Source organism: Oncorhynchus nerka, linkage group LG10 (genome assembly GCF_034236695.1).
Source record: "Oncorhynchus nerka isolate Pitt River linkage group LG10, Oner_Uvic_2.0, whole genome shotgun sequence".
Classification (NCBI taxonomy): Eukaryota; Metazoa; Chordata; class Actinopteri; order Salmoniformes; family Salmonidae; genus Oncorhynchus; species Oncorhynchus nerka.
This window is the reverse complement of record NC_088405.1, coordinates 55,980,579-56,006,805: the sequence shown is the minus strand read 5'-3', so window position 1 is coordinate 56,006,805 and position 26,227 is coordinate 55,980,579. Positions and strand designations below refer to the sequence as shown.

At 41.1% G+C, this 26,227-nt stretch overlaps 2 protein-coding genes across 2 annotated transcripts; one reads left to right on the top strand and one right to left on the bottom strand.

Annotated features, from left to right (window-relative positions):
- The first annotated feature begins 11,969 nt into the window (after positions 1-11,969).
- LOC115135670 (P2Y purinoceptor 14-like) lies at positions 11,970-16,217 on the top strand. The gene is made up of 2 exons (XM_029670574.2): positions 11,970-12,046; positions 12,280-16,217. The coding sequence occupies exon 2, from the start codon at positions 12,281-12,283 to the stop codon at positions 13,358-13,360; it is 1,080 nt and encodes a 359-aa protein (XP_029526434.1). The 5' UTR covers positions 11,970-12,046; position 12,280; the 3' UTR covers positions 13,361-16,217.
- Positions 16,218-18,183: 1,966 nt separating this feature from the next.
- LOC115135669 (V-set and immunoglobulin domain-containing protein 1-like) lies at positions 18,184-24,442 on the bottom strand. Its single transcript, XM_029670573.2, has 7 exons — positions 24,216-24,442; positions 23,850-24,013; positions 22,591-22,795; positions 21,186-21,344; positions 20,969-21,085; positions 20,724-20,859; positions 18,184-20,619 (listed from the first exon to the last, which is right to left on the bottom strand). The coding sequence occupies exons 1-7, from the start codon at positions 24,256-24,258 to the stop codon at positions 20,469-20,471; spliced, it is 975 nt and encodes a 324-aa protein (XP_029526433.1). The 5' UTR covers positions 24,259-24,442; the 3' UTR covers positions 18,184-20,468.
- Positions 24,443-26,227: the final 1,785 nt, after the last annotated feature.

Below are 26,227 nucleotides of genomic sequence, written 5' to 3'. Positions count from 1 at the left end.
CTTCATGAATAATCTACCCTTGTTACACTGATCAAATGGGGCTAGATTCAAACATGACTTAATATGGACTCAAGATAACATTTACTACAGTCATTATTTTTTAAATTCCACGTTAAATCAACTTACCTCAGGTCTGAACAGGGCCTAGGGAGAATGTTTTTTTGTGTGAAATTCCGCATTTATTTTTTCATACCTTCATATCAGAAGACAAATGTTTAGATTAAAGGCAAAATGTGAACCTCAAACATTGTGCTTGTGTACTTTTCTGAATTCCCCCAGTCTGAGGCATAGTGGTGGAGAAGGGGCATTCATGGGCAGGTGTGCCTGCCTCTTGCAAACTCTATGGTCAATTGTAAAAATAAAAAAAACAGGCACCTCTCCTGGACGGAAGTGGCTGGACGCCTGATGGAAAAATGGTGTCCCTTGACAGGGTAAGAACAAGACGTATGTCAGGAGAACTGCAGTATTATCATAAGGATACTTGGAATACAGAGGAGGAATGAAGGGAAAAGGGGAGAAAGAGGAGGTTGAAGAGAGAGGGAGGAAGAGGGTGAGCTGGAATCGGTTAAAAATTGTGGGAAAAGAGATGGTTTGTTAAAGAAGAATGGTGTGGTGAAATTATCGGAGCCCGAGGCTCGCACCGAGGGTCAGGATAAAGATGAGTCTGTGATGGTAGGAGTGTCACGCCCTGACCTTAGTATTCTTTGTTTTCTTTATTATTTTGGTTAGGTCAGGGTGTGACATGGGTGAAATGTGTGTTTTTGTCTCGTCTAGGGTGTTTGTACTATCTAGGGTTTTTTGTAGATTTATGGGGTTGTTTCCATCTAGGTGTTTATGTAGGTCTATGGTTGCCTAGATTGGTTCTCAATTAGAGGCAGGTGTTTATCGTTGTCTCTGATTGGGAACCATATTTAGGCAGCCATATTCTTTGGGTATTTTGTGGGTGATTGTTTCCTGTGTCAGTGTTTGTGCCACATGGGACTGTTTCATTTCCATTTCACTTTGTTATTTTGTATTTGTGTCATGTTCAGTCTTTTCTATTAAAACATGGACACTTACCACGCTGCGTATTGGTCCGATCCTTGCTACACCTCTTCAGACGAAGAGGAGGAAATCCGTTACAAGGAGTGACATTTTTGTAAAAAGTGGACCTTTGCCTTTGGCTGATCCATTTGTGGTTTCAGGGCGGATGAAAACAGAGTTGGGTGCTGTGGAATCGGTGAAGGTAACCAGAAGTGGTCTTGTGATAATTGTTTGTGTTTCTGCTGGTTAGAGGGAGCAGGCTCTCTGCGTTAAAGGAATGGGGACAAAAGATGTGACTTGTTTTGCTCTCAAGAAAAGGGTGCCATTGAAGGAGTGATTATGGGGGTAACGGTAAATGTGAAAGTTGACCAACTGAAGGAAAATTCCCGGTGTTTGTGATGCTCGTCATTTGGTGTGACAGACAGGTTGGCGTGAGTGGTGAAACAGAAGAGTCGTTGTCTGTTCTTTTGTGCCGAATACATTACGTTGTTACAGGTGTCAAGCATGTGGCAGCAGTGTGTAGGGGGAGGTTCCTAGGTGTGCAGAAGTGCAGAATACAAAGCAATGTGTATCTTTGGGGAAAGTAGTGGTATGTGTTAATTGTAGGGGTGCCCATGGGGCTGGGGATCAGAAATGTCCATTGCGAGAGAGGCAGGTTGAGGTTTCCATGGTTAGTGTAGTGCAGAAGTTGTCATATGCTGAGACAGTGAAGAAAGATGGGTCAAGGAGGCGGGATCCTGAGAGGAGTGGCGTGAGTAGGATATCTGTACCAGTTCAAGTGATATACAAGTGAAATACAGTGCATTCTGAAAGTATTCAGACCCCTGACTTTTTCCAAATGTTATGTTACAGCCTTATTCTAAAATAATATTTTTATTTTTATTTTTTCATCAATCTACACAAAATACCCCATAATGACAAAGAAAAAACAGTTAAATCTATATTTGTTTTTGCTAAAATATCACATATTCAGACCCTTTACTCAGTACTTTGTTGAAGCAACTTTGCCAGCAATTACAGCCTTAAGTCTTCTTGGATATAACTCTACAAGCTTGGCACACCTGTACTTGGTGAGTTTCTCCCATTCTTCTCTACAGATCCTCTCAAGCTCTGTCAGGTTGGATGGGGAGCGTCGCTGCACAGCTATTTTCAGGTCTCTGTTCGATTGGGTTCAAGTCCGGGCTCTGGCTGGGCCACTCAAGGACATTCAGAGACTTGTCCTGAAGCCACTCCTGCGTTGTCTTGGCTGTATGCTTAGGGTCAGTGTCCTGTTGGAAGGTGAACCTTTGCTCCAATTTGAGGTCTTGAGTGCTCTGGAGCAGGTTTTCATCAAGGATCTCTCTGAACTTTGCTCTGTTCATATTTCCCTCGATCCTGACTAGTCTCCCAGTCCCTGCAACTGAAAAACAGCCCCACAGCATGATGCAGCCACCACCATGCTTCACCGTAGGGATGGTGCAAGGTTTCCTCCAGATGTGACGCTTGGCATTTAGGCCAAAGAGTTCAATCTTGGTTTCATCAGACCAGGGATTCTTGTTTCTCATAGTCAGAGTCCTTTAGGTGCCTTTTGGCAAACTCCAAGCGGGCTGTCATGTGCCTTTTACTGAGGAGTGGCTTTCATCTGACCACTCTACCATAAAGGCCTGATTGGTGGAGTACTGCAGAGATGGTTTTCCTTCTGGAAGGTTTTCCCATTTCCACAGAGGAACTCTGGAGCTCTGTCAGAGTGACCATCGGGTTCTTGGTCACCTCCCTGACCAAGGCTCTTCTCCCCCGATTGCTCAGTTTGGCCAGGCTGACAGCTCTAGGAAGAGTCTTGGTGGTTCCAAACTTCTTCTATTTAAGAGTGATGGAGGCCACTGTGTTCTTGGGGACCTTCAATGCTGCAGACATTTTTTGGTACCCTTCCCAAGATCTCCGCCTCAACACAATCCTGTCTCAGAGCTCTATGGACAACTGTGGGACCTTATATAGACAGATGTGTGCCTTTGCAAATCATGTCGAATCAATTGAATTTACCACAGGTGGACTCCAATCAAGTTGTAGAAACATCTCAATCTGAGCTCAATTTCAAGTCTCATAGCAAAGGGTCTGAATATTTATGTAAATACGTATTTCTGTTATGTATTTTCAAATTTCTAAAAACATGTTTTTGCTTTGTCATTATGGGGTATTGTGTGTAGATTGAGGAGGGAAAAATATATGTAATACATTTTAGAATAAGGCTGTAACGTAACAAAATGTGAAAAATGTCTCGGGGTCTGAATACTTTCCGAATGCAATGTATGCTTCAGTAAGAATTGATTTATTTTAGCATTTATAGCAATGGTTGTCAACTGTACTGCAGGGACGTTTTTTTACTATTTTAAAGCTTATTTCCTGCAATTCTATGTATTTTGATATGGCTTAGGCCAATGAGCAGGTTGGAAAATTAAAACCACAGGTCAGGTGTATTTAGGATACTTTGAACATTAAATTAACACTCAAAATATGTTGACTTTGTCACTTGAAATTTCATCCCCCCAAAAAATCAAGTATGCTAATATCATTTTTTTCATATTTTGGGGGGTGATTTGATACTTTTTTCAGAATCTCGGGTGGAAATTTGTAGGCAACACGTGCCAGGGAGTGGCACCACTACAGTAAGGATGGAAGAAAACCCTGCTCTCCAGGAGGGTTGGCCTGCTCTGATCTGTTTCCCAAGTGCTGAGTGTTTGAAAATGTTCTTCTTATAACAATTAATTTCTCAAAATCACCCAAACTTCAAGAAAAATCAAATGAATATCAATCATTCTGGTGGTTTACGCCTACCAGTTGAAGATCCTTGCCATCTTACTCTACGTAGACAAAATATGATGCATTTATGAGTTGTGTCCCCCTACCATCTCTGCCTAGCATGTGCACAATACTAAAATGTCAAATATAATATTTGAGTCCTGGAGCATTTTATCCAATGCTTATTTGAAAAATGCATAGCTTCATATGATTCATTTTCAAAGACACAAGTAGGCATATCATATTTCAAATATGGAATTACACTGTCAAAATTGTGAAGAAGCGAAATAATAAAATAAATGTAGGGAATAATAATTACCCTATATTTTAACCCAATGTTAAGAATGAGAATTGTCCAACTGATCAGGTAAATAAAGTAAATAGATAATAAAATATCCTGACGACTAGACTACATCCTAAACAAAATATTTGTCTATTTATTTGCCAACCTCTAGAATCAAACATACACTTGGGTTCACATCACAATCTGTTGGACGTAATTATGTTCATAGTTACAAATCAGGTCACCCTGCAAAACGTCCCAGCTAAAACATACTGTAGGTCTGTTTGCTGCCTTTTCATTGTCACAGTCTAAAAGCCCATCTCGAAACGAGGTGACTAAATGTGTATTAAATCGACTTTAGTACATGCTGTCAAAAGGCTGCATTCTACAATAGGAACGGAAGTTACAGCAACCTCATTTTGTTGACAACATTGTACATAAAACAGCACTAGCGTGCTGCTCTTTTTGCAGTTTTATAAACTCAGCAGAGAACGTTTTCATTGTCTCCATTAAACGCCACTCTAATCGCGAGGGGCGTTTCTTTAAAACATGCATCCAATCCCCATGAGCCCTTACATATAACTTGACCAATCATATGTGCCGCGGTTCACAGTGCAGTGGCAAAACAGGACAATAATGATAGAGGTTCCACTCGTGATTTTAAAGGAAAGGTTCACCCATTTTTCATGTTATATTGGTTTTGTGCATCTCGGAGGGATTTTCTATCCCTGTGTCATTTCATGTTTTGAAGTGTGTGTGAGTTTCCCATGCCAATAAAGCCCCTTGAATTGATATTAGAAAGGAGATATGAAACCAATGAAGGATTGTGTAACGCTACACCCAGTAGACTGTCGACCAAACGCGTTCACGTTGTCATGCGGCGTCACGCGGCGTCACGCAATCCCTTCTCAAAATCAGTGTCTATGTCGAGAAACGTGCCTCTTTTCTAGAAAGTACGTAATTTTGAGATTTCAAAGCAATACGATATTACAAAGAGCAAGTTAATTCAAGTTGTTAACAATGCAAATTAATCTCACATCTCGGAAAATGTGTCTTGTAATCTTGTACTTGACGAAATTCGTGCTAATCTTGGGTTTTGAGCTAGCGCCCAATAGACTCCCATTCATTCCTTGAGGGACCGCTCCTTGTCTCAGAATCGCCCAGAATGCTCCGCGCGGGCAACGTTTCCCATTGCCTGAAGTATATATATTGTAACGACCCTGGGTTTATACATTTTCAAGCTTATAAAGCCAGGGTCGTTACAATATATATTTATGCCTTTGTGAATGTAAGACTTTCTCACTCTGAGGCACATCAATATATATTTTACCTTTATTTAACTAGGCAAGTCAGTTAAGAACACATTCTTATTTTCAATGACGGCCTAGGGACAGTGGGTTAACTGCCTGTTCAGGGGCAGAACGACAGATTTGTACCTTGTCAGCTCGGGGGTTTGAACTTGCCACCTTCCAGTTACTAGTCCAATGCTCTAACCACTAGGCTACCCTGCCTTTGTGATGTAAGACTTTCTCACTCCGAGGCATATACAGGTTGAACATGGTGAGACGCCTAAATTGATATTGCAGGATGTTTGAACAGCTAACTAGCTACTTTACTTGTTGATATTGTCTTTGGTATTATTTTAAATTTGTATTATTTATTTTTTACTATGAACACAACAAACACACACAAAAAAAGAAATATACAAACAAGAGTACATAAACTTAACAGACAGGGGTATTACATATCAAGATAAATGTTCAATTTGTTAAATACTTTTATGGTGCATATTGCTTTTTGTTTTTACATTCACTGATCATTTCAAATTCATATTTAAATTATATCTTAAATAATGTGAAGAGTTCTCTGCCCATTTCCTTTTATGGATAAAGAATCTTCCATGAAAGATAAACAAATTAACAATGAAAGTTAAGTCCGGGTCCATATAAATTGGGTCTTTGGTATTAGTGTGTAGTTACGTTGTCTAGCTAGCTACATAGCCAGCCAGCCCATAGAGAGAGCATTGCAATGTGTATTTTGTAGTTGACTTGAGCTGCAACGATTTCCACAATGATTTTCCATGTTGCTACCAAACTTATGATAACGTCAAAATGAAACATTTGTTCAAAAAATATTGTTCCCACATATTAGTGTTATTTAACACTGTAATTGAAAGGAATTAGTGGTTTTGGATGGATTTTTCCTTTACATTTCTGGTGCAGATACTAGGATTTCAAAACGATTTGGGCGCGGTTGAAAAGTTAACACACTGGATTAATTAAAAAAAGAAAACCAGTACTTTAAAAATAAAACCAGTACTTTTTGATGCGTGAGACATGAGGTGTGGTGTGTCAGTGTGAGAAGAGTGTCAAATGCGTGTGTCTTATTGCCTATGTGTGAGAATTGGCAGCTCTGACATTTGATAACCAAATTATGCATTTATGTAGTATCATTATTGTTTGAGATTATTGGCTATTTCTCTCTCCCTGTAGAAAATCATACATACATACATACATACATACATACATACATACATACTACGTTTACCCCCCCCCTGCTGGCCAATCCTAACCAAAGCCGACCAGGATCACAGGCTAATGTCAATGGTCAATCATATCATCTAACTCAACTGTACTGTGATTTATATTAATATGAACAATCTTCCATGCCATGTACCATCATCTGAAAATAAAGACTCAGGTCAGGACATTAGCATAATGGATGACTGGTGGATCACATTTAGCCATGGGCTGAGGTTTTGTATGAGTGCTACTGCTAACATTAGCAGTCATTGCCTGTATTCTTTTCCATGAGTGTGTAAAATGTCACGTTTCTGATGATAAATACCTTACAGAGCTTTGAACTGTCTTTATCAATATACAAATGTTTGACTTCTTTTTAATGTTTTGGAATTTGCAATAAAATATTGAAAAGTAATTTTGTACTCATTATCCCGGACAAATGTAATAATTTGTATTTTCACACATATTTTTTTCTCTTGTCCTTTGAGCATAACACTGTACATTTGACCTTTTGGAATTACCAATGAGTTTATAAACACACCATATACTGTAAGGGCAGGGAACATACAATAAGAGGAAACTCCCATTTACAGTTTTTTGGAAACTCCATAAGGGATCTAATTCGGCGCGAAACAGGATTTGAAATACAATCATGGTGTTTATGAGATTTAGAGAGGAAACCACACCAAAGGAGTAGGGATCCAATTCGGCTACACAGGACTAATAGTGTTTCCAAGCATTTCCGGGTTAGGGCTTCCAGTCTCTGGCAAGGGGTTATGACACTGAAACTTACAGTGGGGCAAAAAAGTTGTTAGTCAGCCACCAATTGTGCAAGTTCTCCCACTTAAAAAGATGAGAGAGGCCTGTAACTTTCATCATAGGTACACTTCAACTATGACAGAAAATGAGAAAATAAAATCCAGAAAATCACATTGTAGGATATTTTAGGAATTTATTTGCAAATTATGGTGTTACAACACACCATGTCATGTTTCAGAACACCTCAAGATTAATGTTTCAGAACACCTTAAATCTGTCCCAATACCCTCACAACAATGTGTTTCAATACTCCAGCCAAGTTAAGGTTTCGTCTCCTTTAAGGTGGTGGCAGCTCATTTGCCACTAGTTTGTGTAACAAAGCACTTTCTTTTTTACAGTGTACATTAAATTCAGTGGATGTATTCTGCTTCATGTTTGACAACATCTGTGTGAGATATGAGATAAAGACATGTCACTCTCGGCCTGACTAATACAGCTATGCTCTGTGGCCACAATAACCTGAAGTTCTGTTTTCTCCGGATGGCGTGTTTGCACAGCTGCATGCACTGCTACATGAAACCAGGCCCACCTCAGACATTTACTGTTCCTTTTAATGTTTGTGAAACCAAAAAGTGTTGCAGATTGTTGACATGTGCATGTCATACTTTGTAAAGAATTGAAGGAGGGCTACCTTGAACAGCTTTAAATAGGATGAAGAGTTTCCCTGACAATGTGACCAGACAAAACACTACAGGTACCAAAGATTGACACAGGAGGGTGGTAATAAAGGTAGACAATAAACAGACAGTTAAATTAGTTAATGGGGTGGTGTATTGATTTGGTATCACAAACAATCCCACTGCCATCCGCTGTGGGTGTATCAGTGCTGTGCTTTGGTGTGTAGCTTGAGCTGTGAACAGGTTGAATCCTCAGCCACAGTCCACATGGATGCTACAGTAGACTACACACCAGCACAGATGCAGCTTGCTCCATTGTCTCAGATTACAAATGATAAATGCCTCCCGATGCCAATGCATCCAGAATTTCAGAAGACGAATGTGCAGAGAAACATTTCTTAAAACACCTTGATATATGAGGTGGCTTCACCTCTTCTGAATGAACTGAGAAGCAAAGTTGCAATGCACCCTTGATAACATAGACTTATCTGATTACTTAATTCTGCGATAGGTGGCTTGGAGTTTTAGCATGTGGGTTGTGAAAGTGTGCTTTTGCAGGCTGCTAAAGCATATAATTTCCTGTTCTATAAGTTTGTTTTTCAATGTGGTTTGATAATTCAGTATAAAGTTCAAGCTGCATTACTACAAAAGTGCTGAAATACAGAAATGCTGAATTCTTCCATTTAACATCCTCTTTAACTGGAAATATGTGTGTCACAAACCAGCTAATACAGTAATGCACCGTCAGCAGAATCAAGCCCCCCACACAGATTGTTGACTCTCTGACCTGTGTCACGAACCAGCCAATACAGTAATGTACCGTCAGCAGAATCAAGCCCCCCACACAGGTTGTTGACTCTCTGACCTGTGTCACGAACCAGCCAATACAGTAATGTACCGTCAGCAGAATCAAGCCCCCCACACAGGTTGTTGACTCTCTGACCTGTGTAATGAACCAGCTAATACAGTAATGTACCGTCAGCAGAATCAAGCCCCCCACACAGGTTGTTGACTCTCTGACCTGTGTCACGAACCAGCTAATACAGTAATGTACCGTCAGCAGAATCAAGCCCCCCACACAGGTTGTTGACTCTCTGACCTGTGTCACGAACCAGCTAATACAGTAATGTACCGTCAGCAGAATCAAGCCCCCCACACAGGTTGTTGACTCTCTGACCTGTGTCACGAACCAGTTAATACAGTAATGTACCGTCAGCAGAATCAAGCCCCCCACACAGGTTGTTGACTCTCTGACCTGTGTCACGAACCGGCTCGAAGTTCGTAACAAAAAGGGAGACAACGTGGAGATAAGGAACAACATAATATATTTATAAACTGAAGTAAACTAAATACAAATAACAATGGTGTGTGTCTGTAGTCAGTAATCAGTAGTGTAAGTGAGTGGTTGCGTGCATAAATGTGATAATGAGGGGTGTTGAACGGTGCCAACGCAAACAAACAAAACAGACACAAAAAGGTCACAACCAAAATCTTTCAGTGTGTCTGCATGGAGAGAGTCTCCTCAATGAATGGGGAAGAGGTGTATTTATCCTGGGACACACCCGAGCCCAGGTGTGTTCTGGGGTCATTAGCTGACGACCCTCTCGGCTCCGCACACCGACGTCCTATTCAGCATTATGAGAACACAGCGACACGTTGGTAAGGATTAACTGAGCTGGGCTTGGGTCATTGATAAGTAATTGTCTCAACGCAGCCTTGTACTGCTGTGAAAGGATCCAGGAACTCAAATGATTTGGGTGGATCCCATCCTCCTTATAAAACAAGCTTTTTTTCCAGGATGGTCACTGTAGGGCCAAGAGTTTTTCAAAAAGTTTTTCCTGATGAAACAGATAATTGGGTCATGTGAAAAGAGTGCCCTATATATTTTCTGTAAGGTTAGTGTGGTGAGGGGTCTGAGGTTTTTTCTTGACAGGAAGTGAGACTATCTGAACACATCCTGCTGCTACATCCTGTAGCAAGACACTAAATAGTCATAGATTAGTTTCTAATGATATACAGTGCATTCGGAAAGTATTCAGACTGCCTTAAATAAAATATGAATATAAGGCCCCCCAGTTGACAGTGCATGTCAGAGCAAAAACCAAGCCATGAGGTCAAAGTAATTGTCCGTAGAGCTCCTAAATAGGATTGTGTCGAGGCACAGATCTGGGAAGGGTACCAAAACATTTCTGGAGCATTGAAGGTTCCCAAGAACACAGTGACCTCCATCATTCTTATATGGAAGAAGTTTGGAACCACCAAGACTCTTCCTAGAGCTGGCTGCCAGGCCAAACTGAGCATTCGGGGAGAAGGGCCTTGGTGAGGGAGGTGAGCAAGAACCTGATAGTCACTCTGACAGTGCTCCAGAGTTCCTCTGTGAAGATGGAAGAACCTTCCAGAAGGACCACCATCTATAGAGCACCATGAGAAACAAGAATCTCTGGTCTGATGAAACCAAATTGAACTCTTTGGCCTGAATGCCAAGTATCACATCTGGAGGAAACCTGACACCATCCCTTCGTAAAATATGGTGGTGGCAGCATCATGCTGTGGGGATGTTTTTCAACGGCAGGGACTGGGAAACTAGTCAGGATCGAGAGAAAGATGAACGGAGCAAAGTACAGAGAGATCTTTGATGAAAACCTGCTCCAGAGCTCTCAGGACCTCAGACTGGGGTGAAGGTTCACCTTCCAACAGGACAATGACCTTAAGCACACAGCCAAGACAACGCAGGAGTGGCTTCGGGACAAGTCTCTGAATGTTCTTGAGTGGCCCAGCCAGAATCTGTACTTGAACCCGATCAAACATCTCTAGAGAGACCTGAAAATGACTGTGCAGCGACGCTCCCCATCCAGCCTGACAAAGCTTGAGAGGAACTGCAGAGAAGAATGTGAGAAACTCTCAAGCTTGTAGTGTCATACCCAAGAAGACACTAGGCTGTAATCGCTGCCAAAGGTGCTTCAACAAAGTACTAAGTAAAGGGTCTGAATACTTATATAAATGTTTTTTTATTTGTGATTAATTTGCAATATTATCTAAAACCTGTTTTTGCTTTGTCGTTATAGGGTATTGTATTGACGAGAGAAAAAAACGATTGAATCAATTTTAGAACAAGGCTATAATGTAACAAAATGTGGAAAAAGTGAAGGTCTGAATATTTTCCTAATGCCCTGTAGATTTAATACAAAACCTCCACTTGTTTTCTTGCTAACTAAAAACTCAGAGAGTGGATGGAATGGGAGTGGTTGTCTCCATAGGACTCCATAAGTGCACATAGCAGTTAACTGCAAGTTGTTTTTAAATGACGAACCAGATAAATTATACATCTTTTTTGGTCATGAAAGGACAATAAACCTTCATCATTCATTATGTTTGACTACTCCTCATCAGATGAAGAGGATCGTTACAATAACCTGAAGTTGAGTAAACCTAGACCCCCCCCCCCCCCCCCCCCAAGACCTTTGGGTTGCTGGAGTGTGGTCATTTTAATTTTGTGACGTTTCCCTTTCCGTATCAAATTCAAGACTGAACTTTGAATCTTTTCCCAGTACCCTAATGGCGTGGGCAAATTAAAAGTAATGCAAGAAGTAATCATCTATTTTTCCAAAAGTATCTGTAATCGAATTACAATATTTATTGTCTTCACAACGCCTGTTTGTACTCCATAGACCTAGGAGCAGTACATCATAACCTCATATAGTCCCCAAAACAATGAAGTCAAGACAATGTTTGTTTTTCTTTCAAATATTAATCCTCCTCATCTATCTAGAGATCAACGTCGTGACAGGGCCCTCAGAACTGTCTGTCTCATTTTCCCTTCGCTGAAAGCTTTGCGATTGAGGAAGCAACATCAGCTGTCTTAACAGGGATGATTTGATGGTTGACTCACGTCACATCTCAGTATTTCCTTGATGGGACAGGGTTCTGTCAAAAGCACTGCTCATGCACAGGAACTCATTCATTTCAGTCTGAGACTGAGTGGAGCGGAGGGCAGAGCAGCTACCCATGTAAGTTCTTGTTTTCTGGTTGTAATAACATGGCTTGATAGTTTATTCAGACTTCAATCAACACAGTATAATATAACAAATATTGCAACTGTCATACAGTTTGTTTGTTTAATTTGATTATACTTTTTCTTACATTGAAAGAAAAAAATTGTATGCATGGTGTTTATAAAACACTGTCTTTGAAATATATGGGTTTTAATTCAACTTTTGCCTTTCTTTGGTTGATTGATCAGCATGTGTCGTCCGTGTGATTCAGCTTGTGTCTCGGCCTTTGGGACTAGATCGAATACCACCGTTAGTGGGACGATGATGGAACTAGGAGTTAACACCAGTGGGGTTGATGTAAACGGCAACTGTGAGATCCATGACGGCATCCTGTCTCCTGCCTTACCCATTCTCTACTCAATAATCTGCTTCTTCGGCCTGGTCAGCAACACCATGACCATTTTTGTGTTCTTCCTGAAGAAGCACTCCGACTCATCTATGGCTGTGTACCTGAGACACCTGGCCATAGCGGACTTCCTGTTGGTGCTGTGTCTGCCTATGCGGGTCTATTACCACAACAGCCAGGGCCCCTTCTACATCTGCAAGGTGCTGGGCATCTTCTTCTACGTCAACATGTATGCCAGCATCCTGTTCCTCATCCTGATCAGTCTGGATCGCTACCTGAAGATCATCAAGCCTGTGTGGGTCCTGAGAATCCACAGGGTGCGGTGGAGCCACCGGGCGTCCTTCTCGGTGTGGGCAAGCCTGATCCTGGGCATGTCTCTGTTCTTCCTCAGGAATGACAGGCAGCAACCCTGTGACAAGATCTGCTTCCACTTCCACCATAAAGGTCTTCTGGGGGGCCTGGCCAACCTCACCATGGTGGCCTTCTTCTGTGCCACTTTCATCCTCTTCCTCTGCTTCTACGCCAGCATAATCACCAAGGTGAGGACCATGTCCTTAGGGAACCTGGACCCCAAGGCCCAGCGGAAGAAGAGCAGGGTGGTCCGGAAGACTTTTGTGGTGCCGGTGATCTTCACACTGTGCTTCCTGCCATACCACCTGGTGCGAGTGCCCTACGTGCTGGCCCAAATGGATCTGATTCAGGCCCTGGAGAGTAAGCAGATTCTTCACATCCTCAATGAGCTCACTCTGCTCCTGTCTTCCCTCAACAGCTGTCTGGACCCCATAATCTACTACTTCCTGTCTTGCACCTATAGGAGGACTATCCTCTGTGCCCTGCAGGGGCAGTTCAAGACCATGTGTGCTGTTAACAGTAGACGCAACAGTAGACGCATCAGTATTAATCAATCTTTTACAGAGATATAGAGCCATCTAAGGCAGGGAGTTTTTAACATTTTGCACAATGGGGTTAAACATCTATTTAGATTAGTAACTGAGAAATTATGTATAATGTACAATACATGTTAATCCTGTTGATACTATTGACTCTATAAAATAAAGTATAGAAGGGTATTATTGAATGTACATTATGAAAGATTAATATATATATATGAACTCTTGTTATCAAGTTCTTACTGGCCTTTGTAGATATAATTGTTGGTCCAGTAAGAATGGTGTTTGTATAAGTATCTGTACAGTCTGTTATTTGAGTATATAACTCACACTTATGGTGACCTTGGTTAATGGTTGTCATGGTTAAAAGGGCATTATAAACCAGGTGGTTCGAGCCCTGACTGGTGATGCTGATTGGCTGAAAGCCGTGGTATGCCACGGATATGTCCCCAAAAAAGGTTTATTGTCACAACCTCTGTCTGAAAACGTATGAATTTGATGAAGTACTAACAAAAGCTGTAATGGCCATGTTGTCAGTCTTGTACACTTTTTAAAATATGTTTTTCTGCCATGAGATCAGTAAATGTATATTTCCACACAATAGAGAGCCTTGAAGTTTATTTATGTGGATATTTGCCTTTTACAGTTGAAAAAGTTAAGTACTGATTAAGTTCACCAAAGTTAATTTCATTTGATGTTCATGAGGGATTGTCTCATAACACTGAGACTTTTATTTTCTTGCTTTCAAGACATTTGTATTAAATGTATATTAAATGATAATAGAGTACTGATCAATTTAAGTAAGCATGTGAGTAGTATGTATAGAAGAGGCAGTATATTATCAAACTTTTAAGTAGTCTGATCCAATCACTGTCAGGATTCACTCAGTTATTCAGTAATTTATCAAATAAATGATGGGTTGAATTATTTCGTTTTATCACCTACTGCACAAAAACAGGCTGGGCTTCGACTAACAGCATAGATTGATCACAGAGAAGCAGAGGAAAGAGTGAAATACCTGTTGTTCAAAGCCAGAAGCTCACTTTGATGATATCACTGTCACTGGTGGATGATCAGCAGCCTTTCATTAAAGAGAACAAAGCCATTTCCAGTCTTTATCTTGGATAAATACTGTTTGGTGCGTATTTAGGCTTATTGCATTTGGATGAGTTGACCTTGCCGTACAATACCTGAAGTAACAATGTCCATAGCTGACAAACATATTTTTTTGTCGTTCGTATAATAGCTTGTAAATGATCCTTTGTCTGACATTTCAAACCGATTCTTATCCTTTTTAATCAAGGCAGTGCACAGACCTTTCAGGGTGCAGGTGCTCAAAATAAAAACACTTTCATAATTCATATCTTGATATTCCTAAAATATCAACTGCCTCTGTAGCGATGTATTTTTATTTTGAAGAAAAGGGCTATTTATTTGTACAATACACTCATTACAAATTGTAAGCCTCCTAAAGACATGATTGACAGGGGAAAGAGGGTGGGCTTTCAGATTGTCATTGTTGATAATTGATGTTAACCTGCTAGTTAGCTAGCTTGATTTTTTATTTTTTTTGTACTGATTGTGATTTATCCTCGATGTTCTTAAATTCTTAAATAATAATTTTATAATGTAACATTCATAATCTTCTAAATCATGATATATGACTGGCTGGCAAGTGGCTTGTATTAGACTGCCTGTGTTGCTGCTGCCCTGACATATGATGCAACTCCCGACTGAAGAAGGCATGGAGTTGAGTCAGAGGGTCGTTGATGAAGACGCACCTCTGTCTTTCTGCCTCTCTCTGCTGCGTTTATTAGCCAACCAGACCAGGTATTGATGATGCTATTTAATCTAGTGTTATCAAGTGTTAATAAAATATTATGCTGATGTGGCAGTACTGCTGATATTTAAACTAGGTAGTTGGCTAGTTGCAAAGGGTCGGAAACTTTCCGGTAAATTTTCCGAAAATGTTTCATGGAAAGTTTGCTTAATAAATTCATCAAAAAAGTTAGCTTATAACAGTGAACCTTTTTTTTGTGGGATACACATAAGGCAATTCTAGGTCTTGTGGCATATTTTGGTTAAACTATCCGCAATTCAATGGAATTGCAACCCTCTGCATGCACAGTGCATTCTTCCATCACATGTGCAGCTGATTCTCAAGAGCTTGCACACTAATGAGATGCTGTTGAGCCCACACTACTACACTGTCTGAGCCAAGGACTACATTCTTTCTGGTAGGTTTTGATGACAATACTGGGTGGGGTGGATATATGACAATTTTTTTGTTAACTAGTAAATAGCAGCCTACAGCAAAGTGTGTATAAATAATTTAGAACTTGTTAACCATTTCTGCTAGTTAGTTTATGCTACCATGTGGGTTTTAGCTTGCTTGAGCCTGCTAACTGAGGAGTGTTAATTCACCTGTTTCCATACATGTTTCATTTAAAAATATACATCTTACAAAGGAGTTGTTTAATCTAACTGCTTAACTATTTATCTGTACATGGAATTGTATTTGTTTTTTCTCCCAAAAAATTATAACGTTTACAGGAAAATGCCACGGGTGTTACGCCCTGTCCTTAGATATCTCTGTTTTTCTATATATTTTGTTTAGGTCAGGGTGTGACTTAGGGTGGGTACTTTAGTTTTTGTATGTCTAGGGGTTTTTGTATGTCTATGTTGGCCTGATATGGTTCCCAATCAGAGAGAGATGTTTATCGTTGTCTCTGATTGGGGATCATATTTAGGTAGCCATTTTCCTAATTTGTGTTGTGGGATCTTGTCTATGTATAGTTGCCTTAGTGCACATCAGTAGCGTCACGTTTCGTTTGGTTGTTTGTTGTTTTGTTCAGTGAGTTTCGATTTATTAAAATTATGTGGAACTCTACTCACACTGCGCCTTGGTCTCACTCATACGACGATATTGACAACGGGCACTAACAGATGTGTGGAGACATTTCACTGCAGGTAATGTAGAAGGAAAGCTGTGTACATTTGCAAATACTGTGCCAAATCATATGTGAAGAATGCAACAAAGATGCAGAATCATCTGGCCAAGTATATTAAGTTCCCTCAGCGCTCACAACAAGCAGCCTCTGACAAAAGTCCCTCTACTTCTATTCAAGGTGAAAATGATGAATCAGACACCTTAACGATAGCAACAGCTCATGGTCGTCTTGGAATCAGTAGTTTTTTGACTCAATGGAGGAACGTAGTCTGAGAAATGCTGATGAATGTCTTGCTCGAGCTGTGTATGCAACTGGTTCACCTCTGATGCTCACAGGCAATGTGTATTGGAAGAAATTTCTGAATGTTCTTCACCCAGCATACACCTCTCCAACCAGACATGCTTTATCTACTAATTTGCTGGATGCAGAGTTCAACAGAGTTCAAGTGAAGGTCAAGAAAATCATAGAGAAAGCAGAGTGTATTGTAATCATCTCTGATGAGTGGTCGAATGTTCGTGGGCAAGGAATAATTAACTACATCATCTCAACCCAGTATTCTGCTAGAGCACAGACACAAGAGATGACAGACAAACATGTCTCTACATTGTAGATGTGCTGAAGGCAGTCATCAATGACCTTCGACCACATAAGGTATTTGCACTGGTGACAGACAATGCTGCGAACATGAAGGCTGCTTGGTCTACAGTGGAGGAGTCCTACCCTCACATCACACCCATTGGCTGTGCTGCTCATGCATTGAGTCTGTTCCTCAAGGACATCATGGTACTGAAAACAATGAATACACTCTACAAGAGAGCCAAGGAAATGGTTAGATATGTGAAGGGTCATCAAGTTATTGCAGTAATCTACCTCACCAAGCAAGGTGAGAAGAATAAGAGCACCACATTGATGCTGCCCAGCAACACCCGTTGGCGTGGTGTTGTCATCATGTTTGACATGGAGAGGAAGGAGTCTATCCAAGAAATGGCCATATCACAGTCTGTCGATATGGACAGCCCCATCAAGAGGATCCTCCTGGATGATGTATTTTGGGTGAGAGTGGTAAGCAGCTTGAAACTCCTGAAACCTATAGGAGTCTTCATTGCACGGATTGAGGGAGACAATGCCATCCTGTCTGATGTTCAGACTCTGCTTTCAGATGTAAGAGAAGAAATCTGTACTGCCCTGCCCACTTCACTGTTGCTCCAAGCAGAGGAAACTGCAGTTCTGAAATACGTCAAAACGTGTGAAGACTTCTGCCTGAAGCCCATACACGCCGCAGCGTGCATGTTGGACCCCAAGTATGCTGGCAAGAGCATCCTGTCTGGTGCAGAGATCAACGAGGTCTATGGTGTCATCACTACCATGTCTCCCCACCTTGGCCTGGATGAGGGCAAGGTTCTTGGCAGTCTGGCGAAATACACTTCCAAGCAAGGGCGTTGGGATGGAGATGCAATATGACAGTCGTGCCAACATAGAACTGAGGCTCTTTCCCCTGTTGCCTCCCTCATCCTCCAAATCCCACCATCATCAGCCGCCTCAGAGCGCATCTGGTCCTTGTTTGGGAACACACACACCAAAGCATGCAACAGGTTGACCAACACAAGAGTGAAAGAATTGGTGGCCATCCAGGCAAATTTGAGGCTTTTTGAGCCTGACAACGAGCCATCCTCAACAAGGTTGGAAAGTGACAGTGAAGATGAGGCCTCAGAGGCTGATGTTCAAGAGGTGGACATTGAGGAGGTCCAGGAGAAGACATGGAAGGTTGAGAGGAAGACAACCAAAGCTTTAGTTTCTAGACTATCATTTTACAGATGTATGTTGAAAATGTTTTTGGGAGATGTGATGGATCATTGGGAATCATTCAATATTCCCTTTCTTTTGTTGTTCAGTGAAGTCATCCCATGTGAAGAGTCAATTTATTGTGTTCAGAACGATGACAAAAACTGTATACAAAAAACATACAGTGCCTTCAGAAAGTATTCATAACCCTTGACCTTTTCACCCATCAGACTATCCTCAATTTAAACTTGTATTTACTAATATGTTGTTACAGCCTGAATTCAACATTTATTAAATGTATTATTTTTCTCACCCATCAAGACACAATACCACAAGTGAAAACATGTTTTTAGACATTTCTGCAAATGTATTGAAAATTAAATATCTAATTTACATAAGTATTCACACCCCTCAAAATTCTTCAAGCCCTGTCAAATGGTTGTTTATCATCGCAAGACAACCATTCTCAGGTCTTGCCATAGATTTCCAAGTAGATTTATGTCAAAACTACCTTGGCCTCTCAGGAACATTCACTGTCTTCTTGGGAAGCAACTCCAGTGTAGATTTGGCCTTGTGTTTTAGGTTATTGTCCTGCTGAAAGGTGAACTCATCTCCCAGTGTCTGGTGGAAAGCAGACTGAACCAGGTTTACCTCTAGGATTCTGCCTGTGCGTAACTCCATTACGTTTATTTTTTATCATGAAAAACTCCCCAGTCCTTAACAATTACAAGCATACCCATATCACAGCGCTGCAACTTTGGTTTTTAGATGTTTTTTTTTTGTATCCAGTCGGATAAACACTCCAAACCACCTACCCAATGCTCGGAGGAGTGATGATAAAACTGAGGGGGACAAAAATGACATGTCCCCCCATCCCCAGTGAAAGTTGCATCCCTGCCATAACATGATACAGCCACCACTATGCTTGAAGAAATCTAGAAAGTGGTACTCAATGGTACTCAATTATGTGTTGTATTGGATTTGCCACAAACAATGCTTTCCTTTCAGCATTTGAAAACCTCCTTGGTCTTTGTGGTTGAATCTGTGCTTGAAATTCACTGCTCGACTGAAGGACCTTACAATTATCTGTATGTGTGGGGTACAGAGATAAGGCAGTCATTAAAAATGGTTTTAAACTCTATTATTGCACACAGAGCAAGTCCATGCAACTTATTATGTGACTTGTTAAGCACATTTTTACTCCTGAACTTATTTAGGCTTGCCATGACAAAGGGGTTGAGTACTTATTGATTCAATACATTTCAGCTTTTCATTTTGTATTAATTTGTAAAAATTCCCCAAAACATCATTGCACTTCGACATTATGGGGTATTGTGTGTAGGCCAGTGACCTAACAACAATCTAAATTGAATCAATTTTAAATTCAGGCTGTAACACAACTAAATGTGGAAAAAGTTAAGGGGTGTGAATAGTTTCTGAACGCACTGTATATATACTACCCCCTGAAAGGGCACTTGTATCTTATCTGTGTATGTATCTGGCTCTAATGTCAGTTAATTTTCCTGCGATTTTGTTAGCAGTTACATCAGTTCTGGCCTTTCAGCTCCCCCTACTGGTCATTAACACTGTCTTTGAATCAGTATGTGGCATAATATTTGACAACATTGTTTTTCCTTTCTGTTCGGGCCAATTTTCTGGAGTATCCATCTGTACGCACCAGAGACTTAATGGTCCACACTCCTCTATTTTCATGCATATCTGAATCGTGACTGTGGGATCAGATGGACTCACACAGCTCTCTCTCTCTCTCTCTCTCTCTCCTGATAATGAAAAAGGTGAAGGATTAACAGAACATTAACACGGAGCTCTATTCTAGTCTTTTACACCATTATTTTTCTCCATGGGCTCATTCTTAGAAATGTATTTCTTGGAGACAGCAGCAAGGTTTTAAGGTCAAGTGGTAGAGGCCACCTCTGATTGGCTGTGCTACTATCATGTTGCTCTCCTCAGGTTGCCTGGAAAGGTCACAGGGAGTCATCACAGTCATTTCAGACCAAACATATCAGGATTTACCCCATGTCATTCCAGACCATGTGTATATCCACATTAGTAATTAAACACTCAGTTATGCAAAATTGAATTTGTATTTTTTTCTTCCAGAAAGCATGGATGAGCATTGGTTAGATTTGTCACAATGTATATGAAATGGGAATAAACATTTTGTCAGGGAATGGGTGGATTACCACATTAATCAGGGTGTAGAGTGATTTGTATTTTTTTGGTGTGTGAAATCAAGACAATTGGAATTCCTTATATCACATAAAACAAATATGAATCATTACTTAAATTGTGACTTAAAAAAAAAACATTATACAAAAACACAAACTTCAGTGGTAGATTTTTTTTAAAGAGTAGTGATGTCACCCCAGAAGCATGTCAGGCCTCTCCTAAGCTTCGGCCCGCTCTCCGTCAGCGTCAGAATGGACGTGGCTGTTTGTTGCCATGGGAACCCCTCCGGAGGTCACATAGGCTTGATGGCCACTCTCCCTGGTAGGGACGCCTTCATACGCCACTGTGGCCGAACTCTTAGGGATGGCTCTGGCGGGGGGAAAGGAAACTGTCGGTAAAAACACTGCACCACACATTTGAATTGTATTGTCTGTGAATGCGTTAAAAGTGCAGCACAACTCATAATCACTCACTGCATCTCTGTTGCCTTTGAAGTCTTGTATTTCTGCTTCTTCATGGAGTGTGTCATGTACCAGATAATAAGGGTAATAAGGACAGCTCCAAGAAGTGCTCCAATGACTGCACCAGCAATGGCCCCATCACCTAGCTCTGTTAATGGTGGGTTATTGGTAAGATTAGTTACAGCAGTGTGTTTAAAGATTATATAGCCACAATCAATAAAAGTCGAAACAACAGTATACGTATATATTACCCATACCATGGCTGAGCTCCACGGTGCAAGTAGCAGATCCTACAGCGTTAGAGGCACTGCAACAATACTCTCCAAACTCAAACTGGGATATGTTTCGGAAATACAAGGATCCTATATTCGGATCTGAAAAGAAAGAGAAAGAACACAAGTCTAGCAAAAGCATTCTAATGAATCAGAGAACAACAGAGTGATGGGGAATGTGTGTTACAGTATGGCAACTCACCAGGGTTCCCCATTACAGGTGTCTTGGTCTTGTCCTGATCCACTCTGATCCAGGTATAGGTGGGGGTGGGGCTTCCCCGCTCACTGTGGCAGGTGAGGGTAACCAGGTGACCAGACTCCACATCACCATGGACAGCACAGAAGGGCACAGATGGCCTCTCTTACAGACCATGTAATAGAGAGAGAGAGAGAGCAAGAGTTAAGCTTACGTAATATGCTGCAAGCTGGACCCAGTTGATCCAACTACCAGCAATCAGAGAAAGTGCCCAAATGGTATGGCCAAGTTAGACATAAAAGTCAACACTTTGCCCTGGACCAGTAGCTAGCTATTTAAAATAATGACTTTATTATTCTGGTGGGGACATTTTGGTTGCGGCTCTATTCATAGATAAAAAAAATATGATCAAACATAGACAAAGAACATATGCAATATATACAGGTAGAAAAGGGCAGTTCATGAGCGATCAATGATGAATCTGTACGTTATACACCATACACAGCAAAACACTCTGTCAACTACAAATTCAACTGTAGGCCAGCGCTCTGGTCCTACTTGGGGTTTTTAACACTCAGGATTTGGTCTAGTACTAGGTACCGTTGACGTTGGAATGCAGAACACTGGATGATTGATTGATACGAGTCGTTACAGTGGTACATTCATACATGAGCATTCTAGTGAAGCTGGATGTCATCGCCCTGAGTGCTTCTTGTGCTTTGCAATGGTGACAAAGGTGGCATTGTACTGTACACAATGATACCGGCAGGGTTTACGGTGACTAAGATGATGAATTTATACAACAGACATGACCAATTAAGACAATGATATATTGGTAAGATGAGCAGCCATTGTTACAGTCAAATGTGTATATCAACACAGCATGAGAAACAAAAAAGGCCAAGATCATTTCCATGGTAGGACTGAATACCGCGTATTACCTTCACCATAATGCTTCACTACAACCTCTCTGCTTTATCAAACTGGGAATCATTCATTTCATCTGAAAAAGTCATGTGTCTCTCCAGTCTATTCCTGAGGAGTACGAGACATGTCGGAAGACGGCCTTGTACTCCGGTGTTCCTGTTCTAATTTCTGACACTGACAATGAAGATACTAGTCTGCTCCAGTTCCCATGGAAACTACTGTGGACACTGAGGCCTGCAAGGTTGTCCTGGTAACTCTGTGGATGAGTGGAATCACAGAAGGCATGTACATTCAACGATCACCAAACTCAGACTAGGAAAAACAGTGAAACTATTTCATAGATCTGCTCGTGTGTTGTGGTGACACTGAAATAGGAAGAAGATTGACTTCAATTCAATTATTAAATGTGACATCATTGTATTCATTTATGAAGTAAACCATGACTCATTTCAAAGCATTTGACCAAATGTAAAACAGAACTTACCAAGAATGTTGACAATGATAGTGGCCTCAGTCTTCCCATTGACATCAGGGAAGTTGTGGACTTCGCAGGTGTAGGCCCCTGCATCTGACACTTGCATGTTGCTTATTGTTATTGAGGCATTGCTAATAGCTGGATAGGTGGGAGCATTCAACCTGCCTTCATACGGTTTCGAAATAACGTCCTCTCCTGACTGAGAGTAATACACCTAGAAAGTAACAGCAAGAATGTTTTAGAGCTTACATAAAAACAACCACGGGACAACCAACAGATTTCGTGCTGATATTTCAGAGACCTACTCATTCTACAGAATCAAGTTACAATACGGCAGGGAAGTCGGAGCAACCCCAAGTGTTAGTGAGACTGCGTGACGTGAGGATTCTGAGGTGTGAGGTTCTGCTCTACTGTAACACTGCCTCTGGTAAGAGGGCAGGGAGCCACTTGTGCTCTGGTGACTGTGCTTTTTTTTTGTCGTTCCAAGGTGTGTCACAAAATGGGAGCTCAAGAGCAAACACCATATTGAATGGTACCTGCCTTGGCTTTTATGAAAATACGGAAGCACAGCAATCGAGAGCGACGATGTACTGTTTGTGATTGAGGGGAGGTCCAGAATGAACTGCACTTCTTCATTTATTGTACTTTATGTGATGATTTGAGAGCTGTACTGTTTGATCAAATGTTGCAAAGATAACAGGAACTGTTCCGAATTAGAAAAACTTGAATGGTTATCGAGGAAAGAAGTATTCCTGGTTGCAAATTGTATCTCCAGCTTGGAAGACAAGATCAGTTGTATATTTGAAATGTTTTTGATTTGTTCTCTCAATAGTTTTCCACTGATGCATGAACGTATGTTTATATACTGTATATGTATGTGTGCACATGTAGACATAATGATTTTATTTTGCCACAGAAAATGCAGTGTCTGATATGCCCATGTGGGCATCCAGAAGATGCATGACACTGTACTTATAAAACAAATCAAATCATCGATCCTTGTGGGAAGTCATGCTATCCAACAGCATGCCCATCAACTGCAATGACTCTCCTGAACTCCCATGTACACCCGAAAGCAGTTTGATCACACATTTTCAAATTCAGACGTCTTTGTAAATCCCATGTAAGTACGATAACATTGCCTTTGGCACTCTTGTCCATGAACAGAACAATATCCTTTGGCGCACTAGGTGTGTAAAACGGTCCAGGTGACATTGAGGACTGTGACCATGTGGCAACATAGGACATAGTAGCGTCAGCCTACATACCTGCTGTGGCACATTGGAGGTTTTGGCAACAAAACTCCACTGGATGATAATGTCGCTGGTGTTCTGCACGGTGGTAACAAACGTGCACTGGAGAAGAGCACTTTCACCGTTTGTCACGTTCACAAACTTCTCGGGAACCGTCACTGTGATTAAATGCCCACATCCTAGAAAAAAAGAAGACGGTTAAAAACAAAAACACATATTGTTTTTACTTTTATGAATATTTTCCTCTGCTTGAACATGATCCTTTAATCTCAAATATGTCGCACTCCAATGTGTAAGGCCAAGATATATACAGTAGGTACACAATACTTCATCATTATTGTTTCAAAAAAAAGTATAGCACAGGAACGTATAGTTACTCACCCATCATGCTGAACAGCAGCGCCATTCTCAGTGTAGGGGACATTTGAAAGGAAATGTTCGTGTGTCGTTCAATAAGGCAGTCGAGAGTGTTATCGTAGCAGTACCTGAAAAGCCCTCACCTTTCTCAGTCCTTACCTATCAACTAAGGAGTAATGGGCAACGGCCAGGCAGAGTGTACTGTATTAGCCCGTGGTGACACTGTAGTAGTGGTCAGGCTGATTTTGTGCCTGTAGGTATCGTGGGGGTGTTTGCACAGTCATATTTGCCATATCACCTAGACTGGGCGGGAACACTCTCTGACTGTTATCTTTCAAAATGAGGATTTGCATTTCCAAATGACTGCTATTTGTTCATACTTCAATGTTTAGACTGACAGGCAGGCCATGATGTCTGCGCTAAAGAATATATAACACAATTTAATTGATGTCTTTGCACTTTGCACCATACTGTACTACACAGTACAGTATACCTTCTTGATTCTGTCTGTTAACCTTATTCCAACGGCCCACTATGTATTGACAATGACTGTTCCAGTAATTCATTATTTCGTATTTGGCCTGATGGTCATCTCTCCCTCTTCTATGCTCTAAATGTACCTTGTAATTCATTCTGGGTCAGGGCTTCTGAAAAAGGAATTAACGTAATGTAATCTCTACTTGGTTTTTATCACCTGCCCTGAGGAAGTGTGAGCCAGAGCACTACAATACCCTGCTTATCTTTGGGGAGTTCACTCCCTGGCACTGCCGCTGAGTTGTAAAAGACAGTTTTGCCTGTGTCACTCTGCTCGTGCTAAGTGATCGACACGGCAGTAGGGGGGACAATGAATCAAGTATAATTAATTGTGCATAATTACAATAAAGTGACATAAGAAATGAATGATGTGGAAATGTTGATCAGCAGTGACTAAACTGTCAGAGGGAAAACAGGGAAGGGGGATGTAGAGGGAGATGTGGAGAATGGAGGTGGTGTTGAGGAAGGTCACAGGGAAAACAGGGAAGGGGGATGTAGAGGGAGATGTGGAGAATGGAGGTGGTGTTGAGGAAGGTCACAGGGAAAACAGGGAAGGGGGATGTAGAGGGAGATGTGGAGAATGGAGGTGGTGTTGAGGAAGGTCACAGGGAAAACAGGGAAGGGGGATGTAGAGGGAGATGTGGAGAATGGAGGTGGTGTTGAGGAAGGGGAGTGGGAAAACAGGGAAGGGGGATGTAGAGGGAGATGTGGAGAATGGAGGTGGTGTTGAGGAAGGGGAGTGGGAAGAAATCAAGTCATTGGGCACAGAGCTCATTTACAGTACCCATCAAAAATGTGGACACACCTACCCATTCAAGCGTATTTCTTTATTTTTACTATTTCTACATTGTAGAATAATAGTGAAGACCTCAAAACTATGAAATAACACATATGGAATCATGTAGTAACTAGAAAAGTGTTAAACAAATCAAAACGTATTTTATATTTGAGATTCTTCAAAGTAGCCACGCTTTGCTTGATGACAGCTTTGTACACTCTTGGCACGCTCTCAGCTTCATGAGGAGGTTACCTGAAATGCATTTCAATTAACCGATGTGCCTTGTTCATTTGTGTAATTTCTTTCCTTCTTAATGCGTTTGAGCCAATCAGTTGTGTTGTGACAAGCTAGGTGTGATAAACAGAAGACAGCCCTATTTGGTAAAAGACCAAGTGCATATTATAGTAAAAACAACTCAAATAAGCAAAGAGAAACGACAGTCCGTCATTACTTTAAGATATGAAGGTCAGTCAATGAGAAAAATGTCAAGAACTTTGCAGTGCAGTTGTAAAAACTGGCTCTCATGAGGACCGCCACATGAAAGGAAGACCCAGAGTTATCTCTGCTGCGGAGGATAAATTAATTTGAGTTAACTGCACCTCAGATTGCACCCCAAATAACTGCTTCACAGAGTTCAAGTAACAGACACATCCCAACATCAACTGTTCAGAGGAGACTGCATGAATCAGGCCTTCATGGATGATTTCTGCAAAGAAACCACTAC

Coding starts and splice junctions, on each gene's coding strand:
- LOC115135670 (XM_029670574.2), top strand. CDS start 12,281: ATGTGTCGTCCGTGTGATTCAGCTTGTGTCTCGGCCTTTGGGACTAGA.
- LOC115135669 (XM_029670573.2), bottom strand. CDS start 24,258: ATGTCCCCTACACTGAGAATGGCGCTGCTGTTCAGCATGATGG. Junction 22,796..23,849: donor CCTCCAATGTGCCACAGCAG/GTATGTAGGCTG, acceptor GTTACTTTCTAG/GTGTATTACTCTCAGTCAGG. Junction 21,086..21,185: donor ACCTGTAATGGGGAACCCTG/GTGAGTTGCCAT, acceptor CTTTCTTTTCAG/ATCCGAATATAGGATCCTTG.